This window comes from Nomascus leucogenys, chromosome 3 (genome assembly GCF_006542625.1).
Source record: "Nomascus leucogenys isolate Asia chromosome 3, Asia_NLE_v1, whole genome shotgun sequence".
NCBI classification, from domain to species: Eukaryota; Metazoa; Chordata; class Mammalia; order Primates; family Hylobatidae; genus Nomascus; species Nomascus leucogenys.
The window spans coordinates 102,790,257-102,809,559 of record NC_044383.1 but is presented as its reverse complement, the minus strand read 5'-3'; the positions used below and the strand labels follow the sequence as shown (position 1 = coordinate 102,809,559).

General features: G+C 38.4%; 1 protein-coding gene across 3 annotated transcripts in view; it reads right to left on the bottom strand.

Annotated features, from left to right (window-relative positions):
- DSE (dermatan sulfate epimerase) overlaps window positions 1-19,303 on the bottom strand; it is a 74,401-nt gene that overhangs the window by 32,234 nt on the left and 22,864 nt on the right. For 2 of the 3 annotated variants that reach the window (XM_030809594.1, XM_030809595.1), the window contains exon 2: window positions 13,498-13,966. In XM_030809594.1, coding sequence (XP_030665454.1) covers window positions 13,498-13,913 — 416 coding nt within the window. In that variant the 5' untranslated portion in view covers window positions 13,914-13,966. The remainder of the gene's footprint in view (window positions 1-13,497; window positions 13,967-19,303) is intronic. The other variant, XM_030809597.1, reaches the window with a different exon arrangement.

The window sequence follows — 19,303 nt, the reverse complement described above, 5'->3', positions numbered from 1 at the left end:
TCGGGAGGCTGAGGCAGGAGAATGGCCTGAACCCTGGGGGGCGGAGCCTGCAGTGAGCCGAGATTGCGCTACTGCACTCCAGCCTGGGCTACAGCGAGACTCTGTCTCAAAAAAAATAAAAATAAAAATAAAAAATGAAAAATAAAAAAATAAAAGTAATTTGGCAGTAGAGTGGACAAAAGTCAATTTAGAACTTTTCTTTGTGAATCGTAAAAGATGTTGTGGGGTATAGTTATCTCCTATGTTGCCAAAAAAAACAGAATAAATACATTTAAATTATGAGCCAAACTTGTGAGCTAATTTCAATATGCCCCAGGCACTAAACACATTCCCCAGTTTTAGATCTAGAGTTACTGTCATACTGAAAATAAAAGTTGATCCCAAATGCTGAATGTAATCATATTGTCCCAACTTCTCTGACCAAGTGACAGGTTATAGTAGAAAAGCAGAGGGAAAAAGATTCAAACTGGATTCAGTAATACTTTAAAATATTTCTCATATCAACAGGCTCTTGGAAAAAGGTAAAATAGTAAACTTCATGTGGTTTCTAGAAATTATGATTTAGAATGGGAAGATGCTGAAGTTAATATAAAATATTAGCAATACATACAGATTTTATTTATTATCTCTTCATTTCCTGATTTTTTCTTGTAATAGTGAATTCACTGTAAATGAATCACAGATATGAACTAAAAATTGCTCACTAAGTTGTTACAAGCCCTAATAGCTATCTACACTTCATCAGGAACCTTTTTTCTTTTTCGGCTTGAGAAGCAGCAGCACGACTCACTCAAGCTGAGGCCCTCCTCCCAGAGTGCAGCCTACACAATGTTTCTTTGGCTTCAGCTCCAGAAAGTGATTTGAGGACACCCACGTGGCTGCAGTGCTGTATCAGCACCTTGACTTCTCATTCTTCCAGCTATTCTTCATTTATTTATTGTAGTAGGATAACTTGAACTAAATATGATCTTCTTTGGACTTTCTTTCTACATTTTTCTATCATCAACAGAAAGGATATATATTGTACCTGAAAGCATATTTCATATTGAATACATTTTTTTCTTATGACTGAGACACACACACACACACACACACACACAACACACACACACACACACACATACACACACACATTCTTAAGTTACAATGTACCACTGGCAAACAGGAAGCAGCTAAAAATAAAGCTTGAGAGATATAAATTGGGTATCTCCTCTTGGGCCCACAGGCACTTCAATTCTGTATGTCCAAATCCAAACCTTTATTAGCATTCCTCAATAGCTCCAAGTGTTAGAAGCCCACTGAGAGATCCCACCATCCCATAAAGAAAATTCTTTGTCTCCTTTGGCCCTCAAATACAATTGTCAAGTCTTATGAATGCTAATTATTTATTACTGGAACTTATCAATTATTTCCTATTCTAGGTTTTCATTTAGATAAACACCAAAGGCCTACTTGACTTCCTGGTTTGACATCGGCAATCTACTCCCACAGTGAAATTCTTCTTCTTCTTTTTTTTGAGACAGAGTTTCACTCTTGTTGCCCAGGCTGGAGTGCAATGGCACAATCTCAGCTCACTAGAACCTCCATCTCCCGGGTTCAAGTGATTCTCCTGCCTCAGCCTCCCTAACGAGATTCTTCTTAAAAGACAAATTAGTCACATGAGAAACCAGCAGTCCATTTCATGTCTCCTGATGAGAGAACAGCCACCACCTATGCTTGCATATGAGTGATCAAAACTGAGTTGAATAAAGCCTTGGCATTTAGCTGTCAGTTTGCAGGAAAAACCAAGGACAGAGTTATTCATTGAACTTTACCACACAATCAATAACATCCAGACTGTGGGAAGTTATGCAGGTCAAAGTACTCAGGTTCTTCCACAGGTAAAGTATGAAGAAAATAAAGGAATGCAAGGGAAACTGCAGATTTTTTTTTTTTTTTTGAGATGGAGTCTCGCTCTGGCGCCCAGGCTGGAGTACAGCGGAGTGATCTCGGCTCACTGCAAGCTCTGCCTCCCGGGTTCACGCCATTCTCCTGCCTCAGCCTCCCCAGCAGCTGGGACTACAGGCACGTGTCACCATGCCCGGCTAATTTTTTTGTATTTTTAGTAGAGACGGGGTTTCACCGTGTTAGCCAGGATGGTCTCGATCTCCTGACCTTGTGATCCGCCTGCCTCTGCCTCCCAAAGTGCTGAGATTACAGGCGTGAGCCACCATGCTCGGCCTGTAGATTTTTTTTAAGGCCTTAAAAGACATTTTAAAAATGAGCAAGATTAAACGATAATGCCTAGAGATGCACATTTGGATGAACTATAAGGGAACACAAGAACATGACGACTATAGGCACCAGGGCATCAGGGTAGTCTTTGTGGGAAGGGAGGGAACTGGGACTGGGATGGGGCCCATGAAGGGGCTTCAGGGAGTGACTGGCAAAGTTCTATTTCTTGACCTGTGTTGTACTTACCAGGGTGTTTGCTTTAAAATACTTTATCAAGCTACACATTTATTCATTAATATTCTACTTTTATTTTTCAATGAAAAGGTTAACGTACATACATAAATCTGATCATGTCACTGCCCTGTTACACCTTTCAGTGGCTTCACGGTACTTGTAAAAAAAAAAAGTCCAAGCTCCTTTATATGGTAGAGAAGGCCTGGCAGCATCTGTATCTCTACCCAAAGCCTCAACACTTGCTAGTTTCCTCCCTACACTAAATTTTCAGTTCCTCAAAAGCACTCTGCTTTCTTTTATCTCCAGGCCTTTGTACAGCAGCTACTTGTGCTTGAACAGTCAAGCACAGCTCCTTTTTCCCCTTCACATGGCTGGTTCCTATCTGTCCTTCAAACCTCAGCAGAAAAGCCTTCCCTGACGCTCCAATGTTGGGCAAAGTATTCCTAGATCTTCCCATTACACACTGTAGTTTCCCAGTCACAGCATTTATCCCACTACTAGTATTAATATGCTAATAGTATTAGTATTTATATCTTCCATAGACCAACAACTCCAGGCAAAACAGATACATAACACGACTTGAAATTTTTGTATCTCCAATGCCTAACAAAATACCTAGAACAGAGCAAGTATACAATAAACTTATATTGGCCGGGTGCGGTGGCTCATGCCTGTAATCCCAGCACTTTAGGAGGCCGAGGTGGGTGGATCACCAGGTCAGGAGATCGAGACCATCCTGGCTAACATGGTGAAACCCCGTTTCTAATTAAAAAAATACAAAAAATTAGCCAGGCATGGTGGTGGGCGCCTGTAGTCCCAGCCGACTCGGGAGGCTGAGGCAGGAGAATGGCATGAACCCGGGAGGCGGAGCTTGCAGTGAGCCGAGATTGCACCACTGCACTCCAGCCTGGGCGACAGAGCGAGACTCCGTCTCCAAAAAACAAACAAACAAACAAACAAACAAAAAACCAAATACAATAAACTTATATAAAGTGAATATGTGCATACATTTATCGATAAATGAAAATCGCCTTTGGCATCAATTTATAAAAACACAAAATATAAGTGAAGTAATAAAGATAACAATAATAGTTAACACATTATGCTATGTACTGTTTCATTAACTAATCCTCCATAGTATGAAGTATATATCATACATATCCCCAAATTACAAATGAGGAAACTGAGTCACAGAGAAGCCAAGTAACATTCTCAAGGTCACACAGCTCATACATGTAATTGGAACACTGGCAGACTGGCTCCACAGTCCTTGCTCTTAACTCCAACAAACAATCGCTTCCCCTTGCTTAACAGCACCACCATTCATTTCAAAGACTGAAGCAAGTGGTTTAAAGTGAATAAAAACAAAACTCTGTTGTAGTTACCTGATAAGGAGCACATATGGACATTACATGCATGTAAGAAGATGAACACCAAAATTCGAGGGATCAGGGAGGAGAGAAGGCCAGGTGCAGGAGGAATACTTCAAAGACCAGGTAATCTGAGATTCTCTGCTGAGCTATGCACCAAGATGTCATATCCTGACATTCTTTCTACTAGCCTCCAAGTAGGTCAAAGGTACAATGTCTCTGTGATTATAGGCTGACAGACAAATGGCTGATGACAGGCAGGTCTTCAGAGTGAAAGTGAGACCAGATAAATATGAGCAGCCACAGTATGCAGGGCACCAAATCAGTTTCAAAGTTGTATACACATCCAGGACTTCTGCTCTCAGTAAGCTTAGACTCTCAATAAAAATAAGACAGGTCATTCATTCATTCATCCATCCATTCATTCATTCAATATAATTAATTAGTGTCTTTGTGGCAGGTATACCATATATGGCTCTTAGAACCCCCAAAAATGCTGGGGCTACCCTCAATAAGCTTATGTGCCAGTAGGGGAGACAAATAAACCAAGAATTGCAGTGCAGGCAAAACAACCTATAACAGTTTTGCATGGGTTCCTTGGAACATATGAATCACACTGGAGGGTGGGTATAGAAGATGGAGTCTGGAAGTTTTCTAGAAAGAAGTTTCTCTGGAGCCGAATCTAGAAGATGTACACTCCTGGTCAGAAAACCAGGCAACCCAGTTATGACTGCAAATCAATGAATTAAATAAAAAGTAACTATAAGAATTGGGATGGATGAGGGGCTAGAGAACATGTAATGGTGGAAGAAGTTAAGGTGGATCATACAGTCTGGATAGGGTTGGAGAGAAGGATGGAAGACAAGGTATAAATGAGTCTGTAGGCAGAAAGGCCAGCTCAGGGCTGGTCTGCAAACTCATTACTGCCCAAATTGAAGGCAGAGTTGAAAATACCAGTGCCACATGGTCCAACTGGACCACTGGGAAGACCACACACAAATACCTATCAGTGAAAAGCTTTAAAACAATAAAAATCACAAAATTCTAGAAAAAATGTAAAAAATCTCTAAGCTCTGGATGGGTGACAATAGATTGATCTTTTTTATTTATCAAAAGTACTTTTTCCTGAAGAGCTCACTTACATTCAAAAATGACAGAATCACCAACAGCAAAATGCATTCATAGAGTAGCAAGAGTGAAGAACAGAGCAAGGGGAGGGAAGAGAAAAATGACTATGGGTAAATAATTAGCATAGTAGCAGCAGTGCAGAAGCCACAGAACAAGTAGAAGTGGAAGATAGTGAATTTGTAAGAATAAGCAGATATGGCCAGGAGGTCGTAAAAGTTACAGTAATAACGATACACCAAGATACCTGCTAAGGGTATCTATGAGCCCTTGCAATGTAATAGGGACAGAACTTTGAAAGTCATCTGTCCATACAGTTGGCAATATCAACAAAGTGAGACAAATAAAGTAGATAGAAGAAATAGAGTGACACAAAAAGACATGTAAAAAAGTGAACCATCTTTTCTCTCCCACAAACCACTCTCTCCTCCCCATATTCTCCATCTCATTTGGGTATCAATATGCAACCAGTCACCCAGGGCCATCATTTATGCCTCCCTCTCCCTTACAATTTAAATTTTAGTACATCTAAGAATCATATAGAGGACTTGTTAAAAAATGCAGGTTCTGTGGCCTACTCCAAGAAGATATGATTCAGTGAGTCTGGGCAAAACCCAGGAATCTGTCTTTTTAAGGATACCCAATATGCTGAAAGACTCACACTTTAAGAAACAGTGTCCTATATCTGATCAATCTCTGTGTAGATTTTCAGTCTTACATGTCTCTTAAATTTATACTTTCTTCTCCCCACCCTCACTGTTTTAACTGTGGTCTTCATTTCCCTCCTACACTAATATTATAAGCTTCTAACCAGTTTTTTTTTTCCTGAGTCATCCCTTCCAAGCCATTCTAAACACAAAGCTTTCTAAACCACAGGCTTATGTGGGATAAGCAATGATCTGGCCCCCAACTATTGTATCTCCTCCTGTGCTGTCCAGAACTCGCATGTTGACACTGGAAAGGAAAAGGAAAGATAAATGAGAGAGACTGTGGTAAGTGTGGCTGAAATGTGTTCCCTTAATGGACATGGCAGAAGGAGACGAAGAAGTAAAAATGCCATTCTTAAGATACCTAAGGTAAAAGGAACTACCCGGCTTTATAAAGGACTCCATGAGCATACTCATGTCATTATTACTCTCAAGTTATCATTAGTATGAACTTAATGTCAGCAAGACCCTACATCTTAAGTGGTGTTAGGTGTGAATATTTTATCCAAAAGATAAAGCCAACTTTTAAAAAGTGATTATGAAGTATCAATGAAAGAGAATACAGACATACATGCGGCACTTGCCAACTAACATTTTCTCTTATGATAATGAGGCAAGACATCCACAAAATTCAAACATCATGCTTGCCAGATTTTTATATTAGAAAAATTTAAGACCCAGATTGTAAAGACTACATGAAACTCAATATATTCATGTTGCCTTTGTTCATATGGGGTGGGGGCACTGATTTATACCCCAATTAAAGAGGGATGAGAACTCCTCTGGCCTTGAGCACAGTTCCCTCTGACAACTCTGAAAGCCGGCCCATGTTGCATTTAAAAAGGTATCAAATGACACTGAAAGGGTGAGAGGTAGGCGAGCAAAAGTGAGTCATTCATCGCAGAGATGACTTGAGGGTCATACCAATACTGAATCTTAGAGTCAATAAACATATCTCACAAAGAAAATTAACTTCGGATTTCCGTTCAATCATGTATGATTTATAACTGTCATAACATTTTTAAAGTTATTGTTAGAAAGAAGCATTATTAGAATAACTTTATCTTCACCTGCATTTGAAATAGATAGGGAAGAGTTTCAATTAGTTGAGCGATAACAATTTAGTGAGCAGAACATCCTATTTAGGGTGTGACTGTGCATCACACAACTGTCCAGTGGCACTGTAACTGGGCTGCTCAGCTAATCTGTACACCTGCCTATGCCTCTCCCTCGGGTCCTCTTCATCTGCTTCCTCCCACCACAGGGCACCTGACCTTGATTCCTGCCCAATAATCCATTTGTAACACTGATGGCAACAACCTGCTTAATAAACGGCATTCAAGAAGTGAATTCCCAATAGCTGTGTGTTTCTGTAAATTTTAAAGAATCTGATCGTTGTAAAAAGCCTCATAAGTTGTTTTACCCTTCTATAATATTTTTAAGTCTCTGCAGCAGGATAAAAGGGAATAGCTTCCCTTAGGTAACAGAATGAAAAGAACAGAGAAAAAGAGGCAGAAAGAGCAAGGGGGAAGGGTAAGAGAAAGGAAAAAACATGAATGAGAAAAAGCCAGGGGAATTAGGGGCTGGGTTTTCTGACAGCCCAGCATTTGTCTCCACGAGTCCACTTTAATGGATTCCAGGTGTATTCTGGGCTAAGCTGCCCAGCCTTCCTCACTGTAAGGTCATGAGAAGAAAACCTGATCTTTTTACTCACAGGGCTGTGGCTCCACATGTTGAGGCCCAGCTACATCCTCCTGGCTTTTGATTCTCAGTCTTAAGTTGCAATTTTGAGAAGTAAAAAACCCGAGAAACAGCTGCAGAGAACTGCACTTGAAGCCCAGCAGGCAATGCTGAGCAAGGCAGGCACACTCCTCATTTTCATGCGTACAGCAATGAAACTGGTTCATTTCAATATGCTGGAGATTTTTCTTTTTTCCTCTCTTTATATTTTATAATTATATTTTATTTTTGCAAATACACCCTCAGATGACACCATCCAGAAGTTTGCAATCACAGGCAAGAATTTAATACTCAGTCTGTTGCAAAAAAAAAAAAAAAATACAATTACTTCTCTGTCCAAAAGTTCAACTTTCTTTGTTTCCCTCACCAGTTCTCCTGATTTCCTGTAGTTAACTGGCTCCAATGCAAGAGTGAAGTAATTTCTTTCCTCTGTGATTTATTTTCTGTCTGATGATAAGTAAGGAAAAATACTATAAAGAAAGAGAGAACTAATGAGTCACAACAAATACTTTTCAAAAACACAACTCCAGAGTGACAACATAGGTAAAATGGAGTACTGTGTACCAAGAAGCTTAGCAAGAATAAAGTTATATATTCGTACCTATTTCTGTGTAATAATAACAAACTTTTTAGTAAAACTATGTGCCAGGCACATAATGCTAAGAGCTTTATATGCATTACTTCATTCAATCCTTGGGATGACCTTGTGCGGGAGGAATAATCCATATTTTACAGACGAAGAACCAAGTTTACAGAGTGTTAGGAACCTGTCAAAGGACATGTGGCTAACACAACGGCAGAGCCAAGATGCGAGGACAGATCCAAAGACCACTGGGGCAGACCTGTTCCTCAGGGTTTACAAATTAAGGCAAGGAGCTGCGAAAAGCCTGCTGCTTGGAAATGGATGCTGGATAATTCTATGTTATCAACCAGGGCTTGAACAATAAGTGCTCTTAGTTACAATCCTATCCTAAATCTCTTTTAAATGCATTCATCTTCCCATATTATTAAGTGAAATATGGTAAACTTAACTGCACCTTTCTTAAGTGATTCAGGATCTGTAATGTTTTCCAATAATTATTTGAGTACATTTTGTTTGTTTTGTTTTTAGCTCCGGAAAATCACTAAGAATTTGCTGAGGAGTGTAATGCTAAGCTCATAGCAATCCATCTACCAAGAGCTTGGCTAATATTCATAATGCATAGGGAGGCTACCTGGTGGACATGCAGTCTTTTCATTTTTCTACACATGTAAAATTCTACCAAAGGATTAAGCTAGATTAGGAAAAAAGTAGCCTGGGATACCCCATATATCCACCCTTTTCACCACCTCCACTCCCTCCCTGATCAAGGTTTTAGTAAACTTTGCTTTGGAGATCCTCCATCGAGGGATACACATATGAGCAAAAGAGGCATGGTCCTGCTCTCAGGTCAGTCTGGTGTAAAGAAATAACACTGTGCAATTCATCATACATGCACTGCAAGGATGAGAAGGCTGCGAGGGTTCTTCATAAAAGCCCTATGGGAAACTTCCTTCTGATCCTTGGGCCAAGAGTAGTCAGTTCTACAGAGTAACTGATCCTATGGTCACTGTAAACTTCAAAATTGACTAAGCCTACTTTCTTTGCTACTAAAACCAACCAACCAACCAACCAACCAATCAACCAACCAAACTCCTCAGTGTCCACTTGTGGCCCACTCATGGTGCGTTTTAGATGCCTTTTAGCAACTGTCGCATTCCTTGTCTAGTCAATGTCTCCAGTCTTTCCCCCCTCTTTTCTTTCTCAGCTACTTCTAATTTGAAGCACAATATTTTATGCTTCCTTAATCTTCTAGGGGAAAAGTTACAGTAGAAATAAGTCATGAAAATTTTAGAAAAGTAGAATAATATGTGCTGACCCCCCAAAATCCTGAAAACTGATTTTTTAAAAATCTCTTTAAAATCTCTACTAAGCACTGTTTTTATTATTTTCCTACCTTATCATTTAGGCTCTTGAGAAAAGAAAAACTGATGGATGATTTTCAGTTATTTAGAATTCTGCTTTTTTTTTTTTAACTATATAAGGATTGAATGCAGAAAGCAACCATTAATAATGAGGATAGCCCCCTATGCCAGTTGGCATATACAGAACTTGTATGTTTTATACCCAGGTGATACTATTTCAAAAAAAGTAAACTCACTTCAACTATGATAAAATATTTCCATTGTTACCAGCCCTAGATTTATGATCTTAGTTCATTAAAGCTTTCTAAAAGTAGTGCATTTTAAGCTCTAATAAAGCTTTTATATAACACAGAGCCAACTGCAACTTAAATCCTAGCTTTCATTTGGAAGGCAAGATTTATAAAGGGAAAAAGACTTAATTAAAAGGGCAAAAACAAAGACATTATTGGTGATATCTTTGCCATTGTAATTTTTAATGAAGAATATTTTGCCATTATATATTGGATTAAAATAATATCTTTTTATATTTTACTTTTAAAACTAAGTTCAGCACAAGCTTAAATTACTCTGTTACTTTTACTGTAATGAAGAATGTGTGTTCCTTAGCAAAAGGGAGAGAAACGGGGGAGAGCTTCTGAGATAGGGTGCGAGCACCTCTGAAAAAGTAGATAAAGCACATAGATTAGTCTCATCATTCTGCGGTGCCCAATTGTCTGGATACTCAGAGACACACACAATAAAAATGCATGCTGTTATTTTTCAATCACCATTATCACTATAAATCTATGAGATTCCCGTTCTACTTTGTAGGCTATTAGATGCACAGAGTACAATTGAATATTTTCCTTTTAACCTTTCTGCTTCAGGATTCTTAAGTGAATCTATAGAGGTGAACTTTAACCTCTTTATTTACTATTCAAATAAACCCCATTAATAAATTTGTATGCATGTATATCTCATAGGCACTTCTTTTTAATACCAGACAAATGACACATCATTGTTAATTTCCACTAAACTTTCTTCATTGATGTTAACATCAGATTCTTGTATACATTTTAAAAAGGGCCCAGGGGAGCATCAATGAATGTTTTAATGGAAAAAGCCAAGGGGAAAATTTTATGAGTTAAACAGATGTTCTAGTTTTGAGAGCAATTAAGATTAGTAAAATCTCAAATGGATACTATTTCCTTGGAGCCTACATATACCAAATTATAAACTAAACAGGGTCTAAGTACTAGGTAGGTAAAAGAACAGCATCAATAATTACCATTATTGTCATTCTCATTTACTGAGGGCTTACTACGTGACAAGAACTGTGCTAAGTACTTTACATTGATTATTGCGCTTAATCTTCCTAGCAACCCTATAAGGTAGATAGTGTTGTTACTGCCACATTATACATCAGGACACTAATGCTCACGCAAATAAAGAAAATTAATCTGGAAAGTTAATTAAGAAAACACAGCTGAAGAGTGAGGGAGCTGGGATTCAAAGGCAGTGTTGGTGTTTCTCCAGAGTTGGTGCTTTTTTACCATACTAGAGTGCAGCATGATACAAATGTTTAAGTCATGAATGAAAACTAAGGAAACTCCTTATGAAATGATCCACATACTCAATTCTGAGCAGAGAAAATATCCCTAGCTTAGGCTTTAAGAACCCAATGTTTGCACCCTTTGCCCTAGGTAAAAATTATAAAGTTACTGGGCTATTTCTTCATCCTTGAATCCCCAGCACCCTAGCATAGTGCATGATACACAGTAGATGCTCAATAAATGTTTGTTGATCAAATGAATCAGTGAATGAACATAACTTAGTAACTGGTTTTCAAAAGAGTAGAAATGCTCTTCAAAGAAAATGGCAAATGCATTCAGCCTGATTAAGCTATTGTAGAAAGTTTTTTTTTTACTTTCATAATATTAATTATGGATCTCTTTTGTAAATAACAGCTAGTTTTTTGTTTTTGTTTTTTCTGAAATCAAATATAGGTGAATTATATCCTAAGACAATGACAATACTCATTGTATACTTCTTGGTAGGTAGTGAGAACATGATTTAATGGAACAATTGAAACAGAGGTAGTTGAACTGTAAAATCACTGAACATTGTTTTAAATTATTACAACATATAATTGTATTGTAATTGTGTTCAACCATAAATCTAAATGAAAGTTTAAAAGTCTAGGGGTTGGGTGTGGTAGTTTTTAAGAAGTTAAAATTTCTGTGAAGTTATTAAACAACACAACTTAATAACAGTACCTGCCAAAACAAAATGTTCAAGTAGCTCAACTTTCTAAGCCAAGTTCACTTTTGGAACTAGAAACCAGATGTAAAGGTAAATTCTCAAGATTTTACCTTGAAGGTCAAGAGAAAGAAGTCAACTGTTCAGCTCTATTAAGTCAAAAATTGGCTTTTAGTTTACTAGATAATGGCCTAGAGTTATACCTATTTCTATCAATATTGCCATGAATAAAGTACTAGACCCCTAGTAAATTTCTATACACCTCCAGTGATCAATAAATCTGGACTTGTGGAAACTATGTAAAAATTATAATATTCTTTTAAGTTATTTATTTCTCTTATCATAGAAGGAGTCTCATCCTAATGGCAGCATTCATTCATTGGTATTTATATACCCGAATATTTTACATTATAATGAGAAAACTGTACTAGTCTTGTACAATTCTCATGTTACTGTATTGTGCTAAACAATCTCCATCAAAAATGGTATTTCACAGTCCATTACTTTCTTGTGAGATTAAATACACCGTTCTCTACAGGCACTATCTCTGGAACATTTACATCAATTTCTTAATTTGCCAAAATCTACTCATCTAAAACAAAAAGGACTTTAAAGATAAAGTACCCTTCTAGATGACAAAGGTTTCTTTCTAAATAATGTAAATATGGTTGCCATTTTAAACTAATTGAACAAATCAATTAGTAAGTTACTGTAGCATTTGATAATGTAGTCTGGTAATTCAAATATCAGATAAGTTTTCATACATCTTTTCTTTCTTGGTGTCAAGAATAAAATAAGATCAGTTAATGTCAGTCAAAGTCAGAAACAACTACATACATGGCTAAGCTTTAAAATAAATCAAATAAAAAATTGTTTTCAACCTACGATATTATAAACTTCAAAATGACTACATGTACTTAGCAACAGGCCTAAAATATCAGCTCTGATATGGATTTAATGCCAACTCTTGCATAATACTTTTCATTACAAAATTCCAGAAATTTATCGGAAAGCTTGCAAACCACCATCCTTCACCCCTATGATACATTAAGATGTAATTCATCATAGCATTAGGTGCATTCACTGATTTTTTCTAAGCATTTAAAATGAGCTCTCTCTAGCCCTATGACAAGAGGCAGCTTACATAATTTAAAAAAAAAAATTCATACAATCTGTAAATTCTTTTATTGCAACTGAACCATAAATGTGTATTTAAAAATTGCATGAGTAAAAACATCTGTAGAATCCCTTGTTTAATCAACTCATCCCATATCTGTTTGGAAGCATATGAAGCATTAATTATAAATTAATAAAATAAATTTAAGCTAATCAAAGACAGGAATTTGTTCTCAAATCTTAAACTTCTGAAACTAAATTATTATGTAATTAGAATTCCTCACACAATTACACAATAATGTTGGTTTTCCTACAGGTCTCAGAAATCTGCTGGTTATTGGAGGGGATGTATTTATAAATTGCCAGTCAGTCCCATCCCATTCACATTTAGTTCCTTACGATCATAAAATGCAAGTAAGTCTTAATTACTTGAAATGTCTTGCTGCAAAAAGTTTTAACCACTTGGGGTCAATCAAACCTAACACCAGATGATAGTAATATACGCATGTTGAATATGGAGGAAAGAATTCTCAGCAATCACGATGATACTCTTTACTCAATTCAGCAAATTATTTTTTCTTTAGATTAGGCTGCATCTAAATATTTTCCTTCTAACTTTAAACATGGAAGTTACTACATCTTTTGAAACTAAGGGCCATTCATAAGACTGGCAACACAAATAACAAATAACATCTCCCCACACACACATACACAAAGAGGTATATGAAGATCTGGCCGCTGAGATTTTATATGGATTTGTTTCTTTCTAATGCAGTTACTACAGTAAGAAGAACAAGACAAAAATCTACCAACTAGGCTGCGCTGCCATCCTCTCCATGTAGTCTTTGGCCATGTCTCGGGCTTCAATGTTCTCAGGATACAGCACACAGAACATTGCCAAGGCACCCAAGTTGTTTCCATAAATTTCATTCCAGCGGGCACTGTAGTCCTTGGGATCCCAGGGAGGGAGGTATTCCAAGGGGCTGGACAGCATCGTGTGCACAGCCTCCGTGAGGCGGGCTGCAATGTGCTCGTGCGAGCTGGCAGCCCTGCGCTGCAGCTCTGCCACTTCTGCCCTGGAGAAGTACAGCATGGGATGGCTGTCGTAGTTGGCATTGGTGAAGGGAATCATGACTTCTGGGTTCTCGTCGGTGATGTAGGCTGACACAAAGCAAAGCAAATATATGAAAAACACACTGGGAGCCCCCCGTGTGTGAGTCCTCATCGTGGCATCAGATCTCCAAATCTCCAAGGCAGCCAAACCATCTTCGAAAGATCCTACGTGAGATAAAAAGGAAAAAAAGCGTCTGTCAGCCAAGGGAACAAGGCACAGGTGTGGAAACATATGAGAGGTAGAAACCATATTTGAAAATAAAGCTTATGAATTCAGATTTTTAAAAATACAACAAAAAATTTTAATTAGGAAGAAAATTACTAAAACAAGTTCTGATTTTATAGAGTTAAACATACTACATCAGAATTGTATTCATGATGGAAAACAGAATTTTGGACTTAGGGAAAATGTATAATATTTGTTCAAGTAAGGAAAAAATTATTCTTGGTATTCTTCTCACATAGTATCATGCAAAAAACATTACATTGTATATTTTTTTAGACATTAATACATAAACCACAATAACCAAAAGCTGGTAATGAACAATCTTCTGGGAATCTGAGTAGACGTTACAAAAAAACAGAAAATCCTGTATTTCTTACTACAGCCTCTTTCACTGTAACTTATCTCCTTTTCCTAACATTTCTGAACCAGGGATTAGGATCAATACATCTGTAAGCAGACAAAATATTATGAATAAGGTTAAATATCCTCTTTACGTGAGCAGAAGGTGGAAAGAGAGAAGACAAAGGCCATGTAAACATCTGCCAAGCCCATGTATTTCCTGGGCTGACATCAGCAAGCATGTAGTGAAGACCAAACACAGTGCCACTGGGACCAGAAACTGACATGCTTTCATTCAGAGAATAAAATCCCAGAATTAAAAGGCTGAAATAACACGGGTGCATTTTCCCCTTATTATCTGAAAGTACTGTCTACTTTTTCATTTGGCATATGGGATTTTGGTGTCATTCCATAAGTGAGAAATGTAAACAAAGTTCACATATTTTCTTAACTACTTGATTTTTCTTCAAAGCCCCTTTTTTCAGTGGCAGATTTGTGCACTGGTTAAAAGAACGTCTTTCAAATGTAGAAACACTAAAAAAAAAAAAAAAAAAAATCCCCAAAACCTCAGCCTAGTCAATGTCCCACATCTGGGATAAAGCAGGCAGAAAATCCCCCAGAGGAAAGTCAGGGAATTCTTAAAATTCTTAAGAGGGGAAAGGTTATAGAAAGCAGACCAGAAAAAGACAGTTTTATGTAAATAATGAACAGTGGTTTTCAATTATTAAAGGGAGAAACTGATGGTGGAAAATCAACCTCCCAAGCTGAACACAAACTGTTTTTCCAAGGAAAAACTGCCTCATCATATTCAGAAGAAGAAAAACTAATAATTTAACAGATATGGAAGATCAATCCACATTTTCAACTTGCTGTGTGTGTTTCCAAGAAAAGGGCAATGAGACATCATTTGAGGGTGCTACCTTATTCTGGAGTTTTTTATATTTCTACCTATATATGAAACTCGATGGCAGTGGTTTTGTAAAACATTTTACATTTATTTCAAGAGCAGAACTTCTGATGAATAAAAAATTAATATAGCCATACTAAATAAAACATATGAAATAGAAATAACTCTTGGACTCTGCCAGTATTATGTCTAGCACCCAAAGTCTCAAGGCGGCTGGCAGGCTGGATCCTTCAAGGTCAGAGACCCAGCCAAAAGAAATAGTCTTCTGTGGTTATGCCTGAGGAGGGGTGTGGTCTCTGGCAGCACACAGAAATGGCTGGGTCTGAGGTAATGCTCAGTCCCCCCAGGGGCTTATTCCTTGCTCCATTTAGAGAACAATATACCGGCCAGGCACGGTGGCTCATGCCTGTAATCCCAGGACTTTGGGAGGCGGAGGCGGGCGGACCACTTGAGGTCAGGATTTGAAGACCATCGTGGCCAAAATGGTGAAACCCTGTCTCTACTAAAAATACAAAAATTAGCCGGGCGCAGTGGGGGGTGCCTGTAATCCCAGCTACTCGGGAGGTTGAGGCAGGAATCGCTTGGGGAGGTGGAGGTTGCAGTCAGCCGAGATCCGCCACTGCACTCCAGGCTGGGTGACAGAGAGAAACTCTATCTCAAAAAAAAAAAAAGAAAGAGAATAATATACCGCTAACGATTAAAAAAAAAAAATCCTGTATATATTAAGTCCCTAAAAGTCTAAGTCTGAATACCGTCATCAACGCAATCAGCATTGTGGGGGTTTTAGACACTTTCTCCTTTAATTGAAACCCCCACATACACCCAACGTACATGCAATGGAAGATCCCTCAACTACTGGCTTTTGAATGTGTGGGAGCTCAGGTGGATAGGGGAGTGGCTCCGGCTATGAGCATATGGGTAAGAAGGTATTAATACATGGAAACTAGAATTTTTCCATCTCACATTCTGTACAAACTTCCCCAAACGTGGGTAAGGTTAATTCATCATGTTCTTTGTCCTCCCCTATGCAACAACACTCCCACCCAGGCACAGAATCACTGTATATTCAGGACTGCTCCAAAGAGTCCCTCACACTGCGGGGCCAACATGCCTAACTCAGCAAAACTCACAATATGACCCCTGCCGCTTCTGCCACATTGCTTCCAGTTACGTAGGATATGCCTGAATATATTTAAACCAGAAAAGCTGATCCTGAAGCATAGAACCTCATTAAGATGTTGTTTTGGGAAGGATGCCATCTCAACATGCCAACTGTTATTGAAGGTTCTCTAGCTATTACTTCGAATTCGTGCAAGGGAGTCAGAGCAGCAAGGTTGTGCATTACTGTACATTTAAAATATTAATTTCTGTCAGAATACCACGTTAGCCAATGCAGAACCCACAGATATTCTGCAGAACAATCATCTGTGAAGACTGAGGAGAGAGAACCATGGCATTCTCAATACCACAAATGGTGTACTAACTTCCCCATGCCCCACTCGGTGTGCTCAGCCCCCAGTGCTCTCCCAGCTATTAAGGCTTTTGTTGATTCACCCAAAGAGTTGATCTCTCCTGTATCTGGCACATACCTATATCACACTGGACTGTTTCGGTTGTTTACATGCAATGCCTCACAGAAGGTGAGAACCTTCTTCCTCTATGTATCATGGAGCTTAGCACTGAATCTGGCATTTAAAAGGCAGCATGCTGGCTGCGCTGAACTAAACCCCTGGGCTTAGGAGTTGGTACAGCAGACCTCATCACTAAAATAAGCATGGAGAAACTTTGTTCCCCCTTATTTAAAGCCAAGGCAAGTTTGGAACTTTCCAGAAAAAAAGTCCCTCTAGGAAACTAATGGGAGAAAACACGTATGAAGCCTAGAAACTTATGTAGCCTAAAAACTATCCACTAGTTTAAAAAGAAAAGAAATTAAACCTAACTAAAATCTAACACAAACTTGTTTTAGGCTGGTAACCTAAAAGAGGAAGTAATACCCATCCATCGTTTTAAATCTGTCTAGAAAATTTCACTGAAAAATCTCTATTTCCAGTTATTCCGTTTTCTCTTTCACCTTCCACTCTAGACATTGTGTGTGCTCACTGTACAAAGAGAAGAGCCAAAATTAAATGAGTGTTTCAAGATAATTTTAGGTGGACCAAAAATGGACAGGCTTTACATTAATTTTACGTACTTATTTTAATGTGCATTATGAAAAACTATACCACATCAAACCTGAGATTTCAACAGATATGCAAAACTCCTGTTAAAATATATTTAAATTTAAAAGTAAAAAAAAGTAAATGGATGGTGGTATCTGAATAACTATAGTTTGAGAGATGCCAAAAATGCTTACTGAAACAAAGGGCATTAAAAGCTAATGAGTTTACAGGAATGGTCAGCCCCAACCCTCCCACTTTCTTTTTTTTTTCAGACGGAGTCTCGCTCTGTCGCCCAGGCTGGAGTGTAGTGGCCTGATTTCAGCTCACTGCAAGCTCTGCCTCCTGGGTTCACGCCATTCTCCTGCCTCAGCCTCCCAAGTAGCTGGGACTACAGGCACCCACCACCATGCCTGGCTAATATTTTGTATTTTTAGTAGAGACGGGGTTAGCCAGGATGGTCTCGATCTCCTGACCTCGTGATCCACCCGCCTCAGCCTCCCAAAGTGCTGGGATTACAGGCGTGAGCCACCGCGCCCGGCCAGCCCTCCCACTTTCAACACTATGAAACAAACACAAACACACACACTATCTAGAAATGTGCCTTCTGTCCTGGAGAAATGAGTCTGAACTTCGAAATGTTTGTGCATGATCTCTCAAGGGGGTGATCATGATCACCCCCTACTTCATTGTGTTTCAGAAACAGTAGAGCACTTCCAGCCCCTTTAAATCTTTAAGTTGCACTTGGCCCAGTTCAAGAGCATAGCATTTTCAACATGGCAAAATTACCATCGACTCTCAGCAGCTGATGCTACTAATAAGTAGTTTATCTGCAATTCAATCCTCAGGCTGTTTCTGAATGATTCTATTGAGCATCACGTCCCCTGAAATTCTCTTTTTCCTCTTCTAACTCTACAACTTTCATGATCCACTTGTTCTTCCCATTCATTTGTCTTATGTCACACAACTTGGATAGTAAAACATTCCTAAATCTATGAGGTAGGAGGATCAGTTGAGGTCAGGAGTTTGAGACCAGCCTGGTCAGCATAGTGAGACTCCATATCCACAAAAATAAAATAATAAAAAAATTAGCCAGATGTGGTGGCATGTGCTGGTAGTTCCAGCTACTCGGGAGGCTGAGGCAGGAGGATTGCTTGAGCCCAGGAGTTCGAGGGTGCAGTGAGCTATAATTGTGCCACTGCACTCTAGCCTGGGTGACACAGTGAGACCTTGTCTTTAAAAAAAAAAAAGTCACGCTGTTACTACTATAATTCAGATAGCAATTTGATCATCTCTCTGCCTATATATATTCAGCAGTCCAAGTTTAGCATTACGTGCAGGCCAAGCCACGTGAATTATGAATTATAATTACCTTAAGCAGATCTTCATAAAGCAACAATAGGCCCCAAATTATTTTGCTGTAATTCTGGTTCCAACAATCCACTGCAGCTGTTATGATTCAGCAGTCACACAGAAAAACTTTGTTTCTGTGATCCTAAATGCTTTTCACATATTTGATCTTTTACTCTTCAATAACTTAATATAGCAAAATAGTATTATTTGTTCCACAATAAATTTCAGAGAAAGACCTAGAACTTGCACCTCCTAAATCCTAAGCCAAGATTCTTTCCTTTAACCAAACTAATTTGTGAGAATGTTCAATAACATTAAAAGTTCCATTTTTTTTGCCATCCTTACACAAAGAAAGCACAGAAGAGTATGCTGAGAAGAAAAAACTGAACACTAAACTAGTACATCAAGTTTCAAAAAAGATTTGGGTTTCAAATGATCTGGGACTGTTTATAGAATGAAACAAATGGTAGTACAAAAGTTCTTTCAATTCTACAGGCTTCAGAAAACAGAGAAAGTATAAG